The sequence below is a fragment of the Ascidiella aspersa genome, chromosome 4, assembly GCF_963924565.1.
Source record: "Ascidiella aspersa chromosome 4, kaAscAspe10.2, whole genome shotgun sequence".
In the NCBI taxonomy this organism is placed as follows: domain Eukaryota; kingdom Metazoa; phylum Chordata; class Ascidiacea; order Phlebobranchia; family Ascidiidae; genus Ascidiella; species Ascidiella aspersa.
Window position 1 is genome coordinate 14,769,868 of NC_139450.1, and position 22,060 is coordinate 14,791,927.

Consider the following 22,060-nt stretch of genomic DNA (forward strand, 5'->3'; position numbering starts at 1 on the left):
AGTACTGTAGACCAAATAAAAGTTTGATAAACAGACACATAATATAGTGTACAATTTATTGTTTTATCACAAAAAAATATATCTTATTGCTAAGTTTTCAAATAGTAACCTAACTGCAACAATATGATTTAAATAACCTTTACAAGTTATTAAATTAACAACAGCGTTACAAACCTAATTCATTACAATACCATAAATTTATTACAAAATGCTCACACAAAGATGGTTTTATAAAATTTTTGAAATAGATCGTTTGTGCCATAAGATTAAGTTGACATGCATTAGGAATTTAGGATATTCGTGAATTACTCCAGAAACTGGAATGATTATTACTGTTAACACAACAACAACAACTATCCTATAGACCAGTGGTTCTCAACCGAGGTACAGCGGTGCACTGGTGTGCCATTTCTAATGCACAAGGGTGCCAATATGTATTTGAGAATTTTAAAGAATCTGATTTTTGCTGAATTGGTAAATCTTCTTAATACAACTATTTGTGTATGATTAGAGACCATTAAATTAAATGACATTTTCCTAGATGTTTTAAGTTGATGTGTTGTTCCAGTTCCATTTATAATGACATTTCAGTAAAATACCGCCTTTAGCCATTCAAGGTTGAGATTTACTGCTATAGACATTATTAAAAAATTTTATTAATTGACATTATCAACCAAATAAAAATATAAACTAATGGTACTAAACAGATTTAGAGTTTGAGATAAAAGTGATTCTTAAATTGTGTGTGGTGGCATACTAGTGTACCATGAGGGATTGTTGAGTGTGTTGCCAACCTTTTCTAGTTTTAAAAAATGACCTATGCAGTTATCAAATAGGCACAAGACAAACAAGTCTTAAATCAACACTATTGATTATGAACTGATAACATAATAATGGAATTCACCTATTCCTTGCCGATGTATTATGGGTGAATGTCAAATTATAATTTGTTTTGTAAAAATATTCGATTTTTGTGTTGTAAGCTAAATAAGTTTGACAATCAGGTAATGGAGATCTAATTACAAAATTTATACTAATCCTTGTTAAACAACAAACATAAATTAAAGTTAACTGTTGCATAATACAAAAAGCATTACCATGTAACGATTCATAATTCTGAGCATTAGAAGGCTTTTGTGAATTTTTTTAGCAACTTAATAGCTTTAAATTTTATAACCAGAGACTTAAACACTTTTTTGCAAAAAAAAAAAAATAAATAAAATGGAAAAACCTTATTAACTTTTTAAATACAAAAATTTACACGTCCAAAAAGTAGCGGTCTGCTATATAAGTTAAATTACAATTTTCTACAATTAAACACAATCACACCATGATAGATATTTTTGGTCAAATAAAAGGTATATATTACATAATATGCATGTTTAGTACGACCATTATTTAGCCAAATTATTGGAATTACATTGGATTTAATTTAAACAATTATCCTACTACGAGCACCCTGATTGAAGTTTGGCCATGCCGCAACTGTATACTAGAGAAAATAGCACAGAAATGCATTCAGTCAATCAAATCCACAAATCAGTTGTTCATACTGCTTTTAGTATACTACTATATTTAACACTCTGCAAATTTCTTTATAACAGCTGGGCAATTTAAAGATGCATAAACAGCCCTGGCGCAATATTTAAAGTTTCAAATCTGGGTGGGGACAAAATTTCATACCATATACATGTTTGACCTGCATTGTGAAATTACACTATAGTTTTAAACAATAATAACTGGCTCAGGTTTTGCACAAATATTAAAGCCTTGAAGAAATAAAAACATGTGGAAAAGATATTGCATAACGTTTTTTAACATTAAACAACAATATACCTAAATTGTGGGAATATATGTCATTAAAATAAGTAAAAAATATTATTATTTGCTAAGCTAAAATAAGAAAAATTTGTGGGGTTTATGACTCATCGGCATGCTACACAAAAGGTTGCATAGGCAATTTAAGAACTCAAAAAAGCCACTGTGTAAAGTATGGCAAGTGAACCCATGATTGTTTTTAACCGACCAACCCGCCAAAAATGAATATTGTCATATGTTTTAGTAGCGAGGCTGAACTTATGACCTTAGTTGCACCTGGTCACAAGGATTTTTCGGCTAAGCACCCGCTAGATCTTGTCAAGATCTGCCATACATGGGCTGACAGAGTTGGCAACTGGCAAACAGAAAGTAGATTGATTGTCAGAAAATACGTCTCACAAAATTAACCTAAATGTTTTGAAAAAGAAAACAAAGGCTACAAAAACATTTATTAATTTTCTAAAAGTTTTTATAGTCCAATTTAATCTGTCCTTTGATACGAATATCAGCAAATACCGTAAAAGTCTCAACACTTCAAAGTCCAAACTGCAACAAGAGCAACGCTATACAAATTAATGCATATTCCTTTCCGGTCAATATAACACTCTTTGATGTCTTTCAAAATAAAAGTATTTAAAATACAAAAAAGCTAATACAAAACAAACGATATACACGTAGCGTTTGCAACCCACCCATTTTACAAAACTCGCAGCAATAACACCAAATCCCATCTTTGTAGCCGAAGTTTCTTGGCTCACTTGGCCCTCCAGCGCCCAATACAAGTTTACTTTTATCCGCAACTGTTAAATTAAAAAAAACATTAGTTGCTTTTAAAATATGTATATTTTGTGACTAATAAATTTCAAATTGTGCAGAGTTTCCAAAAGTGTACAAATTGATAACACTTAGCTGTAAAAGTTGAAACCATTTGCAAAATTATTCTCACGTTTTGACTCTAACTGCAACGGATTAAGACGTAAAAGAGCAGTATTATCAGTTCTTGATTGACGGAAGTGGGGGTTTAACCATCGTAAACGTAAACAAGGTTAAATGTAGCTTAGAATGTGTTTGTATTACGATCTTGTCTTCCGGTCCATATCAGAACTTAAGTGACCCTACCGATTGTTAATAGCATCTAACAATTATGTCATTTTAAGCCTGTTAAACTTAGTCGGTTGAGTTACTGTACTGTGGGTTCTGACAAACAGAAGACAAAGGCCTCAAGAATTGTCTAGATTTAAAAAATTCAGCGCGATGTTAGATCACCAAAATTTATTCGGCTCAATTCCAAAGGGCTTTCCTTTACTTGCGATTGCTGACCTGCATAATGTAATGGAAAACTTTTAGTAGCAACAGGCAACCCACAAGAGCAGTGCTACGAATATCTTCTCTTCGTTTTTTGCTATATGCAAAACTCGCGTAGCTGTACTGTTGTTTAGTATGGGTGTCATCGAGCAAATATGTGGTCTACAAATTTAACTCAACAGTTTTTGTACTGAATAAAAGCTAGACATATTTACTTCGCCGCTACGACTTAACCTATTTGTTTACAGCGAAGCGTCATATCTTATAATTCGTTAAACTAGCATTGCTGTTTTTATTAGTCCACCAAGGAATCAACAAAGTAAATTAAAGCCATTTATTTTTTTGTAAAACACGCAAATCACAGTTTCGGGAAAAAACATCAAAGTGTAGGAGTGAATAACACGAATAAATCAAGTTTGGCTACGTATGTTGCATAGTAAAACACAGTTATTGATTGAGCTAGTAAGTGATATATGAAAACTATGAAGGCGAAATGACACGTTTGGGTACAGTAAATAATTTAAACGAGCTAGGCCAATTTTTAAATCAATTAAAGAGACAACCTCTTGGAAAATATTTTTGATAAATTAACACATTTATAAACAAAAATTAAAACGTGCCTGTTGACTATAATTGAAGGCACTTAAATATATATACACCAGCTATTCACTTGTCGTCATCAGAGATCGTGCTTCAACGGCTGAAGTAAACCATTCTTTTTTGTCTGCAATGTCGGCCTCGAAAGCTACTAGTTCAGATTGATTTTCAATTGAGGGCATTCTCTTCCTTGACCCTCGTCGACTTCCAACCTAAAACAGTATGTCTATTTTTTGCACAATTAGTTAACATAAGGCATGGCGGAATGCCGTGGTTTGGATACTCCTGAGGATACAAGCTACTGAGCAAAACACCAAAGAATTAAAAATTCAGCCTATGTACAGGAGCTTTAATAAGTGTTTGCTCTAAGAAAGTGTTGTAAACATGTCATTTTGGATTGACTTCAGTCCCAGTCAAGTCATTTGTGAAAGAACTTAGTCCAACTGTACAAGTGAAGTATTTCGTTTACCTAGCATTGGTGTTTTTATCAGTAAATTCAAGTACTTGTTTAAGTCATTAGTTGCCCAAGTGAAGTTTCAGTCAAGTCAATATTAGAGCAAGTAAATTCCAAGTCAAATCACTGATATAAAAATAAATAGATGAACTGTCAAAATTGGTAAACGTGACCAATTATGAGCAATAACTCAAATAAAAAATACAAAAAATGACATGTAGCAATCGAATCGTTTTACGTGCAAAAACGGAGATAAATAGCTTAATTTTATAATAAAGTGTTGACTAAAAACACTTCATTTTAACTTATTCATTTGACTCAAGTCAAGTCAGGCATTTATACAAAATACTTTAGTCAAGTCGAGTTATTTTACCGAAACGAGAAGTCATTCCATTGACCTAATTTATTATAACACTGAAATACGGATATTACGGCAACCTAATGTTTGGTTTTTACTAAAATTATGTAACAACGTCATGTATCAATTATAGACGATAGGCGATAGTAGTTAAGCTTATATTATTTTAACCCCTTTTTTAATTTCTGTGACAGGTAATGTGTGCACTAAACAATTGTTTTTTTGAACATTGGACTGCAAAAGAATTCCATGTTTTAAACCATTTAGTAGAGCAAAAATTTTGCCGACCCCTGACGTAAAATAACACAAAAAGTCCAGTTTTCTTACGCCTGTGTCTTCTTTGTCATGTATCACCAGCGGAACGTTTCCAACACCAACACAAAACACATATCCCGGACTCTCTGTATCATCGCCTAAAAAAATTGAAATTAATGTTAAATTATTTGGTAGAAAAATAGTTTGCTTCGGAATACTTTTTTAAAAGTTGATTGAGTTTTTACAAGATTTATTTTGGTTTCAACTGGAATATTAAAGTTTGTACGTTGAAACACTTTTAAAATAATATTACAATTTTAAACTTTAAATAAAATAAAAAAAACAATCGCTTGACATAAGTCCAGTTGAATTCCTTTTTTATTCAGACCAGATTGAAACGTTTTATTACTGTATAATTTTGATGACAACGGCAGTTACTTATCAGCACAACAAAAATGCAAGGCTAAAACAGGAATTTTATAAACAAACAAAAAAACATTTTTTAATTATTATTTATAGAAAATGTACGATGGCGACTTACCTCGACGGGGCGCTGCGAAAATATGCTCTACCATGGCGACGTGTCTGTGCATTACTACCACGGGCCTGCTGGAAGACCTGAGAACGTGGTTGTGCAGGGGTTCGCGAAAAAGAAAAACGTGCCCGTCGCTCGTGCCCACCCAGAGTGTGGCGTGTCGGTGGTCTACGAACAGACTGGTCACGTACGGTCTTTGACTTTGCTGCAAGTAAAAACATGACACAAGTTGTTGTTAAACTTTCAAGCAACGACCTACGCAGTCCAAAACTGGCGTTTTCATGACATCGTATTATAATAATCTAGGGCTGTAGTAACCACCCGGTTCAATTGTTTCCAAAATTAATAACTCTTTGCTAAAAGCGTGACAGACTTACGTCACTGAGTATTGAAACGTGTAACATCGACCAGAGAACATTATAAAATATTAAACGTTCTTTTGGTCATCCACCACACCCAAGTAGAGGTTAAACATTAGTTATTCAGTGTTCTGGGAAACTGCACTGACAGAAAAGTAAAAGATGAATCAAGAAAAAACGATTTACTTACAACTAAGCATAAAACGCGTATCTCACATACAACATGACACTATTTCAATGTCCATCAAAAGTAATTTGTGATTTGTAATGCGGCTATTAGCATTTTCAAGAAATAGACAATAAAGCATGTTCTAGCTGTCTTCAACCTTAGTAAGCACAGTTGAACTGCACATAAGTCCTAAAAATGATTTGGGCCCGCATAACTTATATAACTGTTAAGACTTACTTCTGTGAAGTCCCGTATGTCAATTCGATTTCTTTGCGCATTGCCAGTCTGCCAAAACCAAATCACTGAACTCTTCTTGGTCACCACGTAAACAGTGGTGGAGCTTAACGCAAGCAGTGTAATGGACGTTGACCGGTTTGTGATTTTGTCTTCTGACGGAAGGGGCTTCACCGAGCAAATTGACGGACCTCCTGAAAAATAGTGTTTTCCATAAAAAAGAGACAATTTTTGGTTTTAATAAAAATTTTACCGGAATCGACAAGACTCAAAGTAACAAGGAACTGTCCGCAGGTGGCGAAGAGCGTTTTTCCCAAAGAGGCAAGTTGGGAAATTGGGTTCTGGCAAGCCACTTCGGCGAGTGAGACTTCGGACAAATAATTTCCGTTGCCAGACGAAAGCTTAAAAAAGGTAAAGTGAGTTGGGATAAAAGAATTACGGAATGTGTATGACAACTAGTAGCAACGTTATATTAGCGAAACGCACTTTCGAATAGTAAAGTAAAATCAATGTTTTATTGCAGGCTACCAAACTTTCCAGCAATTTCTTTGCCAAAGTACCGTAGAATAGCCATTCGCAGGCTGTTATCAATAATAAACATGCCCTTAAAGGACGTCCACACCATTAATTACAAACAAGTACATCAATAAAACAAGTATCAGGATTAACAACGTACCTGTTCCATGTCGTAAACCACAATGGCGCCATTCGCGAGGCCAGCCACTACGAAATTGTTGGGACGATTTTCTACGAAAAACAGGGGACGGCTTTAGACGGTCGCAGTAGAGGGAATGTTTGTACGACGTTTAATAATTGATTGGTCACCTGTTGGCTGATGGAGAGCAAGACTAGTCACTGGCGCTCCAACGTGTGCCACAACCTGACTGAATTGAAAACTGCAAACTGCAATTTCGCCCTGCGCATAAATAAAGCAAAGTCAACTTTTTGAAATACCTTAGTTGAAAAATGTAAAAGTTATATCCCGATGCGTAAATGCGTTAACCATTAATCGAACAGAGTGCATTTTTAACGTTTTTATTTGACAATGTTTTTAAGTAGGGGACATGCGTGAGAAATTTATAAACGCTGTGTTTTTATTTTAAAGTAAAATATAATTACACCTGTTTGCCAAGTTAATAACAAAACTTACTGCTAAAATCTGGAGCTAGGGATAAATATTACCATGAAAAAAACACCTAATGGTAAAATCCTCTAACACTAAAGCAATGTTTCCGATGAGTAAGAATCCCAAACACGTTTACACACAAAAACATAAAAAATATATGTCCAATGAACATACCTTTGACGTTCCACCAACAAACGTAGGAACGGAGCCTTGTTCCGAGGTGGCAACAATCATACACGAAATCTTCAAATGGTCTCCCCATTCGCAAACTATTTCCTGCTTTAATATTTGAAAGGTTTCTGTGCCGATTGGCAGCTTTGTGATATTTTGGCTGTTCTCTTCCAGTTCGTTTCTGTTCATACACAGCCAATAAATCTAGAAATGTCATAGACAGCCCCAATTAGAAGTGAACGAAAGCTTGTACTGGTTTGGAAATGTTTTCGACAAAACGCTCAATTAAATTAAACACTTTACAATAATCGTTTAGTTTTATAAATCATACATTAGTACAAGAGTTGTCAACCAGCGGTTTGCGAGTCCCGTTCTGTGCAGCTCTTACGTTCACATCGTGATTTGTTTTTAGAATGTGCAGTCTACAGTATAACTTACCTAAATTGATTTCGGCCAAGTCGCTAATTTGATCAAGTTACATGTTTTTGGAAGTCATGACTCCCATCCTAATATACTTATTGTGGATTTAGCCTACGTCACTAGATATTAAATTATTTGACTCGGTGAGTAATAGTATTGCATTTTTAAACAATGTTTCATAAAAAAATAACTTAAACTTTGTATGTAGGATACAGGATGTTATTTTATTTCCTGTCACTGCTCTTTGTAGTTAACATAGTCTTTTGGTCTCTCATTGGTTGGTCACTCATGCAATAGTAGGTTCAATACTTCCAAATGTATTCTGGCGTCTTGCCAATAAAGTACAAAATATTAAACTTACATCCAAATTTCCTTGGAAAGATTCTTTTTGCGGTAAACAATCTGTAAAACAAATAAACATATATTATATCGCTTATGATTCGATTTAACATCAACATAACAACAATATGTTGTATGCAGCTAAATTTCACCTCGATTCCTTTTAACGCAAGTACACCATATCAACGAAGAAGGGTGAACATATTCCTGTAATCTAAACAAATTGATTTATTGCAAAAACTATCAAGGGTGCACCACAATAGAAAAAAAATGCCAGAACCACCTCATACAGCATGATTCAATATCCGACAAAGTTTTTAGGATACTTTTTGATGATGGCCTATCTTCAGGGTTCCACGAAAGACAAGTTCCTATTAAATTCTGGGCATGTGGCCAAGCGAGAACTCCTTCATATGCAGACAACGAAGACGGTCGAATTCCCTATGTTCGAAATATTTTAATTCAACTTATAACAAATATTGCTCGCTGAAGCGACTAATTGCTTATAAATCAAAATGATATATAAATTTCTTGTTACAGTGAAACTAAACAATTATGGGCAGCTCAAAAAGGTAGTTTCGCCGTCCATGTGTTATTCTTTACGCTCTTTTTAATGTTTGCAAAGAATCACAAAAATAAATTGAATCTTGAATCTTAAACAAGAAATTTAAGCTGTGAAAGTGGTATTTCCAATTAAATTTATGTTTAGACATTTGATTTCTCGCTTGCTAAAGAATGTGTTGGATCCAGTGTTTCTGTTGCCTTTCTGGGGTGCATTCTGCCTGCAATGGTTTGAAACAATTCAGGGAACGGCCTGTTTATTCTTGATACCTTAAGGATGACATCATCGGGGTGGCAGGACGACAGTGAGATGTCTGTTTCGCTGTTGAATTCTTCGGCAACGTATTCCAGCCAAGGTGACTTGCCAACCGCTACTTCGTGCATGAGCAATCCGTAGGAGTACACGTCGCAATTCACGGAGTATGGGAACAGGTCAATTGACTTGTGTTTTCCTTTAGTTAAAAAAATAAAATATATTAGAGAGCAGGCTGAAATACTTTGGTTACTGTGTTTGAACACATTTTAATTAAATTATATCTGTTGCTTTATATACTAATGCAGCTTTTTATCTTAGCGACCAAAGGGGAGTCAAATGAAAAATGGCCACCTTAGTAGTTTTAATTACAAGGTAACAACGTGAGCTTTCGAGAGGTCAGAAATGGATTGCCAGTAAAATAAAATACAAGTAAGCCAAAATAAAAATAGACATTAATATATAATTTAAGATAGCCCAATATTAATTACCCTAATTGCCACCAATCAACAATTACATTTGTTTTAGATTTCCTATTTTTGAATTGTTAAGATTAGCTATACCTCCAGTTTTAATCGAAATGACTTCCGGGGCGCTGTACCCAGGGCTTCCACCTGGACTGGGGCAACCACTGGGCGAGGCAAGGATGGAAATACCGTAATCGGTAATTTTGCAGAGGATGGGTGCAGTTATATCGAGGGAAAATAAAAGGATGTTATCTGGCTTCAAGTCGCGATAGACGATATGCCGTGAGTGTAGAAAAGCCAAACAGTCTGCAACTTCAAACATAATTCTGCAAAAAATGCAACGATTACAACGAATATACCTTTCTTACATTTATTTCAAACCGGAAAGATAGTATAATTAGTTTATATTTTTGCATTGCAACGAAAACCGGAGATCTTATTATTTGTAAATTTCGAAATTAATTTGTTATTTCACACCTATGTTTAACTGAGGTGGGTAACGCATTTCGCCGGCTAGGTGCATCAATTGCCGTCATTTGTCTTAAATAATCTCCCAACGATCCCATGTGTGCAAACTCCATTGCCAAAAATGGCAACAGCATATCTTCATTTAGGCAGGAGGGAGGTAGAAAACCGAAAAGCGAGATTATACTGGGATGTTGATGATGAACCAAGACATTCAATTCCTGAAAAATGCAAATGCCGTGAAAACGTTTGCCACTTGATTTTGGCTTAAGTTAATTAATACAAAAGTTGCTAGACATTGGATTCCTTGTCAGCGTGATTATATAAGATTTTTTTAATCATTATACTTAAAACGAGTAAAAATAAATAAAACGCAAGATAACAACTTAAATAAGTTGGAATTTCATTATGAAACCATGTTTTCGCATTGTGTTCGCGTTTTCTTAAAATTTGGAAGCATCTTGCACAGAACCAATCTCACTTAATCTAACCATGTAAACTACTGTCGGCGACCCACCGAAATCAAACGACCAAAGAATTGTGGATCGCGACCCACGGGTCAAGAAATGAGCCAGACAACTAAAAAAAGGTAAAAAGGGCGTATTTTTATGAAACCCAAAACCATTTGCAGTGGGGTTTTGCTTGTTGATCACTGTTCCGCTGACGCGTATATAAACACATTTACTAAGGTTTTTAAACTTTGAGTTTCATTTGTTTGACTAAAAACCAGCAGCCACTCACGGCTCTCAACATGCGGAAGAGGGAATCCGGTGTGGTCATGTGAAATGTTTTTATGGCAATGTCGCGTCCGTCATACTTGGCGCGATACACACAACCGAACCCTCCATCACCGAGCAGATTATGTGGATTGGGTTCGTAGGTCAAGCGGTCCACGTCCAGTTTAAACTTGGCATCACAATCTGTTAATGTATTGTAAGATTTTGTTTTTACAAAAAACAACTTCTGATGTTTTTTTTTGCTGTAAGTAATATTTTACGTTGGACTGTATTTTCAAAATTCAATTATATAAATAAATTAGTTTTTTATTGGAACCACAAAGAAATCTGAATTTGGTATTTTATTTTGGCAAAACATCACTTTTCAGTATGTACACGCTACATACCATAACATACTTTTGTAATTTCTAAAATCCTTAAAAATATTATTATTTAGGCCTAATGACACTGCCGGGTAACGCACACGACCCTGCATTTCCGGAAAAAAACTTATAAAATTGACAGTCGTTTGTATTAAATGAGAGAAAGGGAGTTGTAGTGGAGGCACACATAAACTATCGCACATGTGTTATAGCTTTGGAAAACGTGTTACCGTCAAAGTTCACTTCAGGTGCAAATTGTTGTGTGGTCACTGGATCGGTGTGGTTGGGGCAAAATACATTAATTAGTCCGCTGGATGTTTCAACTTTGCAAGTAGAGCGTGTAAGTTCTTTGTATTTAACCTTACTCGACATGCACCTGCAAGAACGGTTAACTTTCTTGGTTTAATCCGTAAAAACCTATTGATAAACAGCAGCAACTAATGGAAACTCAAGTTGTAAAGGAAATTGACAAGTTACCTACATTCTACTTTTAAGTTATATTAAAACTCGGATTTCTTACATCACACTGTCCACTATATCATTTATACAAAACACATGCACAGGCGAACTGGAATTTGTCGACAACAGTCCAAGGCATTTTTCACAAGGGGCAAACTGTAAAAACAATGGACAGCCAGTCCAATCCAAACGAAGAAGGCCGGGATACCATTCCCCAATTAAGTTGTTAATGTGATCAACCACTTGACATAAAATGATCTACAAAAAAGGACAGAAAAAATCATTAACAAAAGAGAAAACAGTACTTATGTTATTCAAAATTGTTTCATAAGTAATGGAAGGTAAATCATCTATTTAAACTAATTTAAGATAAAAAGTTAACCAAACATCGTATTGACACTACATACAACTCCATTTTGTGTGTTTGGAACAATCACTTCTAAGCCATCATTTGAAAATTTATTTCTCAATGGTGTATCCTCATTAAGTCGTCTAAAACACATGTGGTTGCTTTAGCATCATTTGTCGTGTTTAGACTTAATTAACATAGTCAGTAGTCACACACTCGGAAATTAGACTGCAATTCGTTGCGCTTTTAAACATGTCACAGCCATTTTGTATCAACATGTAAGAATTCATTTTGTTAGTCCACTTCATAAATATGCCCTCATTCCATGTATTGACTAGATCTGGCAGATTTTTTTCAATGTTTATTCTATTGCCAGTTGCCAATGATCCTGAAAAGCTCAACAGTCTGGCTATCAACCGTGGCCAAAATCCCATTGGAATATAAGCCATTGACATGTATCTGTGGACACAAATGTTCTTATTGTAACTAATTAAAAAATAAAAAAAATACTACTAACCTATAAATTCTTTCACACAAATTGCCAAGATCTTCTAAAATGGGTTTTTCTGATGGCAACTTTGAAGGCACTAGATATTTGTCATCATCTTGGGATATTATCACTTCAAAATTTTCCAATAGACGCAACAGGGAGGGCAAGAATTCTGGGTTGAATGTCATATCTGAATCCTAATGTCAACAAATGGATTACTATAACAGTATAAACAGCAATGGATGTTTTTAGTAATGTCCTATATTAGGGTTGTTCAGAATTTGAACATTTTTGGAAAGTCATGTTTATTGAACTTTCCCATGGTTCAGACCAGGGTGGTCCAACTTCTTTTTATCGCGGGCCAAAAACAAGTTTTTTTTCATCTTGCGGGCCAATGTTTTTAAATTGCAATTCTTAGGCTTATTGCTGGCAAATTTTACACAATCTATGACATATATACCAGCTTTATGGAATGTATACCTTCGTTCAGTTCAGTAGTTATGAAATAATTTCAACACCAATAAATTAAAAAAACAAAAATTGAAGTGATATTGCCAGATTGAACCAAAGCTGACTATTAGTTCGCGGGCCAAAAAAGCTGAACTCGCGGCCAAAGTTGGCCCGCGGGCCTGCAGTTGGACCACGCTGGTTCAAACCCTAAAACTAGGTTCACTCTATTGCATTGGAATGTAATTAAATGATTCTGCCAAGCAATTATATGTTGGAAAATATAACACTATATTAAACAAGAAAGCAATACAAAAAAATATTAAGGGTTGAAAATAAACGAAAACGCTTTTTAAAGACTTGTAGAAAACTAGAAAAAGTATTAAATCTTAAACTTAAAGGATGTATGCTGAGATGTGCGATCAGTATTTAACTTCTAATTTTATGCAGCTTCACCTTCCATTCACTACATTATGATCAAGAAGGGTAAGCATGGACTAAAACAAGATTGATAAGCATTAACTTATAGTAACATGAAAGTAATTAAAAAAGGAACTAGCGATGCTTTAGTAATTTGTTGTGGGCAACTTATGAAGATTTACTCTTATACCTTTTAGCATGACAGCTATGGTTTCTAAAAAAAGGAGCGATATTGGACCACATGAGATACTTATTATTTCCACCAAACAGGAATGTAATTCAAATCAATACACTGATCGACAGGCTTCCACTAAATATGTAGTGGAATCACAGAATTTTAAGTCAAATTTCTTCTTTGTGGTGCCAGTGAATAGATAAACAAAAACAGAATACATTAGTAGGTAATACTGTCCTAATTCATGCCTTACAGTTAGCTGTTAAATTTTACTATCTGGGAAATCCAGCTCTTGATTAGCTACAAAGCATTTAACATTAATAGACACACCCTTTAAAAATATTTATTTAATTTACCATTTTTGTCTAATTTATATTGCTTCCTTGTTTTATATGTGTTTAGATTTTAAGTTACCACAAATAATCATTTCCGAATAACTATTACATTTCTAAACATTACAGCGAAATGTGCAAAATATCATAATTGGAAAATTCCTAATATTTTTTCATTATACTGAAAAATTTTAGCTCGTTGAGTGATACGAAATAATAATATTTATTTTACTAATTATTTTGCCATTCCTGTTTTTGAGGTTCAAATTAACAGTTTGATAAAAGTAAGTTTTCAAATTTATTGTTTTATTTTGCCAAATGGTGATTGATTTAGCTACCTAGAAATAGACAACTTTTTCCAACCCAGAAATATACTAAACTTACTTTAGAGTGTATAAGATTATCATGGATAATTTGCTTGCTTACAATTCCGTCTTTTGAAATGTAGGGATTTACTTTGAAGTTTTTGTGATCAGGAAGAGATATTACCTTAAAAAAACAAATATACTGTTTCTGTCAGGCATTGTATTAATTGTAAAATTTTACTGCCGTTTTGATAACCTATGTACTGCCGTTTTGATAACCTATACAGGAAAATTTCTGTAAAAAAATATTGCTGAAAAGAACAATTAAAAAAAACATTTAATAAAAGTAATACGAAAAAACATTGAAACTACCTGCGCTATAAACTGGCACAACCAGGCTGGTTTAATGAAAAAGCAGTCATTTAGATTTGAACGGTGATCATCAAAGTGCAAAAGAACTCCAGTTTGGTGCAGATAGTTCATTGCAATCATTAATTCTGAACTACTTTCAAACAAAGGCTCTTTACCAGCACTTATTTCCCTAAGTTTACCAGCCAGTTCACTAAAACTAATAAAAAAATCAGTTTAGAACAAAGCATAATATTAGAGTAAAAAACGAATAGGTGGTATACAAGCACATACTCTAGAACGGGAAAAGCTTCTCTAGATTTTGCTTCTGTTTCCAAAACTTTTTCCAGTTGGACATAGCTGTATGGAACCATGGCTCCAATTAAGGGATTTCCTTGTATAATGGAATCTATATGAGACAGATGTTTTTATAAAGTGTTTATATTTTTATAAGCCATATCTAACGGAATGATCAAAAATGCACCACCTGCCAAAATATTGCAAATTTTATTCCTTATCATTGTAATATTACGGGAACCTTCTCGGACATCAACAAAATCATGATTTTGAAGCAAATTTTTTGAAAGATTTTTTGGAAACCACAAACTTTTAGATAGTGATTTCAGCTCCTTTTTCAAAATATCACTCAAACTATCACGAATCTCGCTGCATTAGAATAAAAATTACAGATGTAAGTTATTCAATGCAACTGTGGTGTCCAGGGAAGTAAGTCAGTAAAAGGAGAAACAGAACTTTAGCTTTTTGAAATGCAATCTAGAAATTCGTTTTGTGTTAATATTGCTTGTGATATCAAACAAGGGATCGTAAATCTATATACCTCGAAACACAATCTGCATGTGAAGCAAATAATAATACTGGGCAGTGAGCTGCTCTGGCATGGATTGCAGTCAACCATGGTTTGAGAGTCTGTAGTTGGTGTGGACCTTTGGATCCATCATAAACAATGATGTACATTGCCCTTTCTGATAAAAAGCAAGGATGCGTGGCATAAAAATCTTCTTGTCCAGCAAAGTCCCAAACACTTATGTTAAATGTCCTGCATAGAGGAAAATGTATTGAAAATGCTAAAACACAAGTTTTGAAAATAATAAAATACATTCTTGAACTTTATTTCAGGGATTTTTTATTTACCTATCATTATGCTTCAACGTCAAATCTGATACATCAACTCCAATAGTGGCCAATGGTGGTGAAGTTTTAACTTCGTGTTTTTCTAGAACCTTCGGTACAAGCCCATTAGAGAAAGTTCTGTAACGAAAAGATTTGTGCTTAAGGAGAGCCTGAAGTAAAGTTGTTTTTCCAGCACTTGGGTGACCGAGAAGCATCAACTTTACTCTGTTGTGGGGAACTGCTTTTTTCAACCTCTCATACAAGAAGGTCCGAATCTGCTGTGTATTTCCTAGAAAAAATGTTTTTATTCTTATATTCAGCAGGAAAAAAAGAGCAATATCACATCTCTTAAACTAACCTTCCAAAACTGATGTGTTAATGCTTAAAATATTTCCCTCTATAGAAAGTTTTGTTAAGCTGAAAAGATTTCCCAATTCATTAGGCAATGTTTTAATTTTGTTGTGACTAATATCTAGAATCTTCAAACAAAAAATAATGCTGAGTAGCATGCAGGTAAAACTGATACAAAATGAGGCATCTCACCTCCAAACTTTTTAACTGGCCTAATTCAGTTGGTATTGTACATATTTTATTATAGGATAAGTTGAGAACCCTTAATTTTGAAAATGAATATGTAATAAGAGATATAAGATGAGCAATATCAGAGATCTCATTCTCTGATATGTCTAACCATAACAATCTTGTTGGTTTCCATTGGACAGTTTTGGGAAATGTACTGATGACATTGCCACACAAATTGAGAGTCTGTATACATTAAATATAAATGTAAAATAAACAAATAATTATTATATTTACAAATGCAACAAAAAGTTAATATATGACACCATAATTTAAATTGAGGAGTACCCTAAAAAACAGTTACCTGGAGCTTTGGTAAAAGATGTAGAAACAGTGGGACTGCACCTAAACTATTTCTAGCCAAATCCAAATATTGCAAACTACTGCTTCCTTGATGTTCATGGAAAATACACTCCTGTATTTCATTCTAAAAATATAGCTTTGGTACTTATTTTAGGCCAGATTAGATTGCATAAATAACAAAATGACCTACAGAGGATAAGTCTAAGTGTTCCAGCAATGGGAAACATTCCAACACAGAGAAGTCAAATGCCAAAATGCTATTTTTATTCAATTTTAAAACCCTGAGGTTTCTTAAAGCAGTGTGAAATTTTTCCTTGTTTTCTGTGCATAGAAAACACCAGTTAGGTATGTCGTCGACAAACTTTGTTGCAGATGAAAGTACTATTTTATGAGCTTTTCAAGGTCCACCACTGTAATGCACTACAACGATGGGGATTTTTATTTGGGGAGCAACATCATAAACATTTAAAACAACTAAAAAAATATATTTAAACTTGTTAGGGCATGGGCTGATTTGCCCTGTGATGTACAAAAGAGTCAAAATTAAAACTAGTCACCATAACTTTAAAAAATTACATTCATTAAATTTACAAATAAATACAATACAAAACCATTTTTTATTCAATATATTAATATTTATATAAAAACCTGGCATAAAATCACATAACATATTTCCACCAAGGTCTAACACAGACAAGTGTGGCATAAAAATAATCCAACTGGGCAAAGATGTAAAGCTGTTGTTAGATAACTTCAAAACTGTTACATTAGAGGTTCCACTCTTATAAGCAGAGGCCTTTGTTTTATTTTCCTGGTAAAAATGAAAATCATTTTAAAATATTTTTTGTTAAATTTGCAAAGCGAATTTTCACTTGAACAGGGTTACCTTCAGTTTGTTTCTCAAAAGATTACCAGATAAATTTAATAACTGTAAATTCTGACAAAAGTGAAGGTGGCCAAATGGAAAATCTTGAATATAATTGTTTGCTAACAGCAATTCTTTGATATTGCAAAATATCTAAAAAATATATAGTATTTTAATTACCTAGAAAAACTTGCAAATGTTTACTTAAAAATACCTTTAACAAACTTGGAGGAAACTCTTTCAGTTCATTGCTGCAAATATTTAGTTTTACAATGTTTTGTCCCAACTTGCAACCAATTTCCTTTGGCATACAAGCAAAGAATTGTAATGATGTTAGGTGATTGTGTGAAAGTTCAATATCCTAATTATTATTTTATCAGTTAGAACAAACAGGCTTATCAACAAAAAATTGATTGTCAAAAAATGTCTGTCTGTCAAAACTATGCTGAAACCCTTTTTTTTTAAATGATTAAATAACTGATTTAAATTGTGAAAAATTTGGGTAAAAACAATACTATTTTTGTGTATAAATCTAATCATTTACATTGCATAAAAAAGAGTTGAGGATAAATTAGCTGTATGCAGTTGCCAACACAAAAATTTATAGCAGCCTTAAAAATTCCCACAACATATTCCATGCTTGGTGTTACAAATAAATCCTAGTATGACAAGATCCACAGAAAACAATTATAGTGTTCTAGCTCACAACTTTAGCAAATTAGGGGTGACAAAAAACTGAATACCTTAATGCAAACAGATCTAGGTGGAAAAGGAATATGACATGCACAGTTTTCTTTTGAAGGCGTTTGTGGAACTTTTTCCCTAGATAGTATATCTGCATCATCTCTTTCAATAAAAGATAAATGCAAAGCATCTTTAAAGGAGGATGTGACACAACATCGGGGACACACAAATTCATCATATTCATCCGAATTTAATCTTCAACAAACAAAAGTTTTGTTTTGGTCCGTATTACATTTTTTTAAAGCAATTAGCAAACTACTAAAATATTTAAACGCATACATACATACAAACATTTTGGTTGAAAACTAAATTGTTCTAAAAAGCGAGGTGACTGTGTTTAAAAACTTTATTTTTAATTTAGACAAGCATTTGACTTGATAAAGCACATTTGTCCAAAAGCAAGTTGAAATACGATTTGTCAACAGTGTAACCCAAACTTCAGTATATAAATGCATAATTATATTGTTTTATGAGATAACTCCTATCACTAGTCAACAGTACCCAAGCACTTAATAAAACACCTAATAAATGGCCCAATGGGAAAAAAAACTATAAAGATTTAAAGGCTTAAAATTTAATTTAATACTATGCGATCCCGTCATAGGATAGCAAAAGTGTTATCTATCGAGATTAAAAGAATATCCAGCGACATCCAGGCCTGGGATGAATTACATATATTACAAAATATTTTATTTAAAAAACAACCTGTCCAACAAATAGTTTGGTCAAGCAGAACACATAAAAACAGGGACATACAGATATATGAATGATTTAACCAAGTTGTTTTTTGTTACCTGGTTAGATTGGTATCTTTTGTTGTTGGGTTGTTTTGCAGTAACTGCCAAGGAAGTTCAGTGCTGCTGATTTGAAAACGTTCATGTAGTTCTTTGTTTTCTTCATCTTAAGTAATAACAACCAAAAATAACAGTTGGTAATTAAAACATGCCAAAAATCAACAATAAAAACATACCAAAAATTGGCATTTCATCGACAAAAATGGTTTCAACAAGCTGCAAATTTTTTTTTCCACAATAGGAATTTAGTACACTGCTTTCTTTCTATGATAAAGGAGCGGTGTTAAATTACTTAGATTTTGAAATGTATATAAACAGATCAATTCACTTCAACGAAATCAAAAATATCTCCCAACCAGTAAGAATAAAAACAGTTTAAACCAATTTTGCTCCATTCTGCAGTTTCATTTTGATTCTGATATACCAAATACCTATAAATAAAATCTCATTAAGTATGTAATTAATAAGTTTTCTTGAATGCTCCAAAAAAACATTTAAATTACTAAGGCAGATATACCATAATAAAATTGTTGCTATTTCACAGTAGTCCTGGTCCAGGCAAAACTTAAGACAATCAGTAACATTCAATAATCGAGAGTTTGGTGCTCCAATGTCATGAAAGCTGCAAACAGCACTGATAATTGCCTTAACCTATAAAATAGAAGTTAAGATTATCTCCATTTACCTTGATGAAACAACCAAAGAAAGACTTTACCATTCCAAGATTTCTATTTTCACAAGCTACCATTAAAGCTGTCTGTTCACATTTCGATGTATAGTTGATATTAGCACCAAGATATAAAAAGAATAACATTTCACCAATGGCCCCATGTTTGCAAGCATTAATCAAAGTTTCATTTCTAGGAAAAATAAATTCTACATTATATACAAAAAACAGCATAGTTTGTAGAGACTTGTACCTGTATTTTATGTTTGAATCCATTGCAAACATATACAGAGCTTGCTTGAGAATCGGGTGAACATCCATATTTTTCTTGTGATATTTTGCAAGTTGTTGATAAAAAAGGGAAGGTATGTTTTTTAAAATAAGTGCTTCACTAATTCGGGGATCCAATAAAATCAATTTCTGAAAGACGAACAAGAAAATATATATTTTTTAAAAACTGGCTAACAAATGTTAAGGTTAAATATAAGTTAAAATGTACTTTTTCTAAAAAATATAAGCCATGCTTTCTATGATTTTGTAATATAAATTTGGTTACACTTGTGACATGGATGCCTTTGTGGGATAACATTGACTCTAATCGCAAAATAAATAAAAATAGACATGGTAGTTGTTCGTAATGAACAAATAATCATATTATCATTCATTTGAGTTTTAGGTTTAAAGATGTAACAATAGGTTTAACAGTTGACCAACCTTGACAACTAAAAATACATGACTAACAACATGTACATCATCATTGAAGTTATTTATTGAAGAGAAAATTAGATCTACAATTTCCTCATACTTGTTCCAAACATGGTCAAGTCTATAAATAAATACAGTATTTGTATTAATAACATAAAAAAGCAACATAAACAAATATTTTAGGCATACAGAGGTTTATTCAGTAAAGGTAATAGACACTTTAAAGCATTACTATGAACTTCTGGGTTTTTTGAATAATGCAAACATGCATGTACAAGTGAATCTACAATTCCATATTCAAGAAGACACAGAGGATCTGAAAAGAATAACATATAAAAAAAACAGATGAGAGCATTTCTTACTTTTACAATTAAACTTAGTTACCAAGATAAGAAAAGGCCTGAAGGCACTTTATTGTGTAAACTTGAAGACTGGAAGACTGTCCCAAAAAACGATTCATCACACCAAGTATTAAAGATAACAGTCGTTCATCATTAATTTTATCAACATAACATTGGTTCAACCAAAGTTGTCTCAAAATATTAATTTCTTCACTGTCATCTTAAATTAAGAGAAACAAAATAAAAATTCTACATCCAAAAAAAAATTCAAATGAGTTTATTTTAAAACCTTTTGTGTCACATATTAGTAGACACAACAAATGTATTCCGAAATAAACAACTTCTTTGTGTGTAGAACAAGTCTGTAATGTTGTAAGGAGTACAAAGTTAATGTTATGCAATGTTCGCCTTGTTTAACAAATAGTATTCCACCTTAAAAATTGCAGGAAAAATGCTAATAACACCAGCATCCATGCAAAATGGCAGATTTTGTGAGCAGTTAGTTATCAAGGCAACTGCAAGCTTTAATCCACAAACCAAAAATATCTTTCTTTCTGGAGATGGATTTGGAGTTTCATTAAAGATTGTGAAAAGATCCATGATATTGAAAAACAGTCCTTGGTAAAACAAAATGTTTTAACAAAATAACATTAGTAATATAACCTATTAGACTAGAGTTAGTAGAGTATACCAACCTTTAGACCCATACTGGTGCTTTAGATTTGGATATTGTGTTACCAGTTGTACTATTGCGTCGGTTATAACTGAAATAACTGTTTTGTTTTTTGAAAATGTGAGAAAAACTGTCATAAAACAATTTCCGACTACATCTTCTTTTATTCTAAAAACAAAAATATTCTTTTTTAACAGTTTATTAAAAACAAAAATAAATATTGTATAACTATGTATAGCTAACTCTACAAATATTTTCAAACCAAAAATCTAACTTCACCCAAGGAAAAATACTCCAGTGCAAAACAGCAGCACCCAAATAGTTTATAGGTTATTTGTGCCATTTATATCTTATTATTGGAACAGATTTGTATCTTATTTTAGAGTTTTACATTCCTGCAAATATTTGGTTTAATTGTATCTAGGTCTTATACTATATCATGTTATAGATAACTTCACTTTTTAGGTTTTATTATGTGTTCATGCCTAAACATGTTACCAGCACAATATCCTAAGTTGCAAATCTGGCATTCCTTTTTAACATTGCATTATTTAAACTTATCATTTAGGATTGATTTGTCACAACTTACGTTTCTGATGGCACCAACTCGTTAGACTGTTCTTCTTTTAATATTCTACAGTAAAAGTCAGTATGAGTAATATGTATATTTCTATTGTCGTACATTGCAAACTTAACCAAATAAATATTTTACCGAACAGCCTCTAAACATGCTTCACACACTCTTTGCGGTTCATGATTGTTATGCAACCTTGAAATTATGTCTTCCATTATTGTATTTTCAAGGAACAGTTTTTACGGTGTTATTAGCATTGTTTTGCCGTTAAATACGGTATGGTAACTCTTGAAAGCTTTAAAACACCTACAACATAAAAACAAAGTTGATAAGTTCAGGCCATAAATATTCAGAAATAAAATTTATTGTTTGTT

At 33.0% G+C, this 22,060-nt stretch overlaps 1 protein-coding gene across 1 annotated transcript; it reads right to left on the bottom strand.

Moving 5' to 3' along the window:
- Positions 1 to 3,452: 3,452 nt before the first annotated feature.
- Positions 3,453 to 21,984, bottom strand: LOC146148108 (leucine-rich repeat serine/threonine-protein kinase 2-like). The gene is made up of 49 exons (XM_083388002.1): positions 21,825 to 21,984; positions 21,702 to 21,746; positions 21,135 to 21,280; positions 20,872 to 21,056; positions 20,729 to 20,801; positions 20,483 to 20,659; positions 20,288 to 20,414; positions 20,108 to 20,219; positions 19,647 to 19,813; positions 19,442 to 19,586; positions 19,244 to 19,377; positions 19,055 to 19,157; positions 18,903 to 18,990; positions 18,727 to 18,832; positions 17,932 to 18,127; positions 17,403 to 17,549; positions 17,210 to 17,341; positions 16,892 to 17,134; positions 16,818 to 16,842; positions 16,514 to 16,716; positions 16,325 to 16,447; positions 15,985 to 16,206; positions 15,800 to 15,920; positions 15,463 to 15,730; positions 15,149 to 15,367; positions 14,798 to 14,976; positions 14,605 to 14,719; positions 14,335 to 14,530; positions 14,042 to 14,146; positions 12,311 to 12,480; positions 12,010 to 12,252; positions 11,852 to 11,936; positions 11,506 to 11,702; positions 11,216 to 11,361; positions 10,628 to 10,806; positions 9,899 to 10,107; positions 9,518 to 9,747; positions 8,972 to 9,153; positions 8,424 to 8,581; positions 8,293 to 8,354; positions 8,163 to 8,203; positions 7,385 to 7,585; positions 6,910 to 7,000; positions 6,761 to 6,831; positions 6,338 to 6,485; positions 6,088 to 6,278; positions 5,329 to 5,527; positions 4,860 to 4,945; positions 3,453 to 3,932 (listed from the first exon to the last, which is right to left on the bottom strand). The coding sequence occupies exons 1-49, from the start codon at positions 21,899 to 21,901 to the stop codon at positions 3,786 to 3,788; spliced, it is 7,215 nt and encodes a 2,404-aa protein (XP_083244128.1). The 5' UTR covers positions 21,902 to 21,984; the 3' UTR covers positions 3,453 to 3,785.
- Between the last annotated feature and the right edge of the window lie 76 nt (positions 21,985 to 22,060).

Bases quoted from the DNA above. Each gene is read 5' to 3' on its own strand.
- LOC146148108 (XM_083388002.1), bottom strand. From the start codon at position 21,901: ATGGAAGACATAATTTCAAGGTTGCATAACAATCATGAACCGCAAAGA. The intron at 21,281-21,701 runs GTAAGTTGTGAC...TTTTGTTTTTAG, and splicing joins GAGTTGGTGCCATCAGAAAC to AATAAAAGAAGATGTAGTCG. The intron at 6,486-6,760 runs GTACGTTGTTAA...ACCTTTTTTAAG, and splicing joins TGGTTTACGACATGGAACAG to CTTTCGTCTGGCAACGGAAA.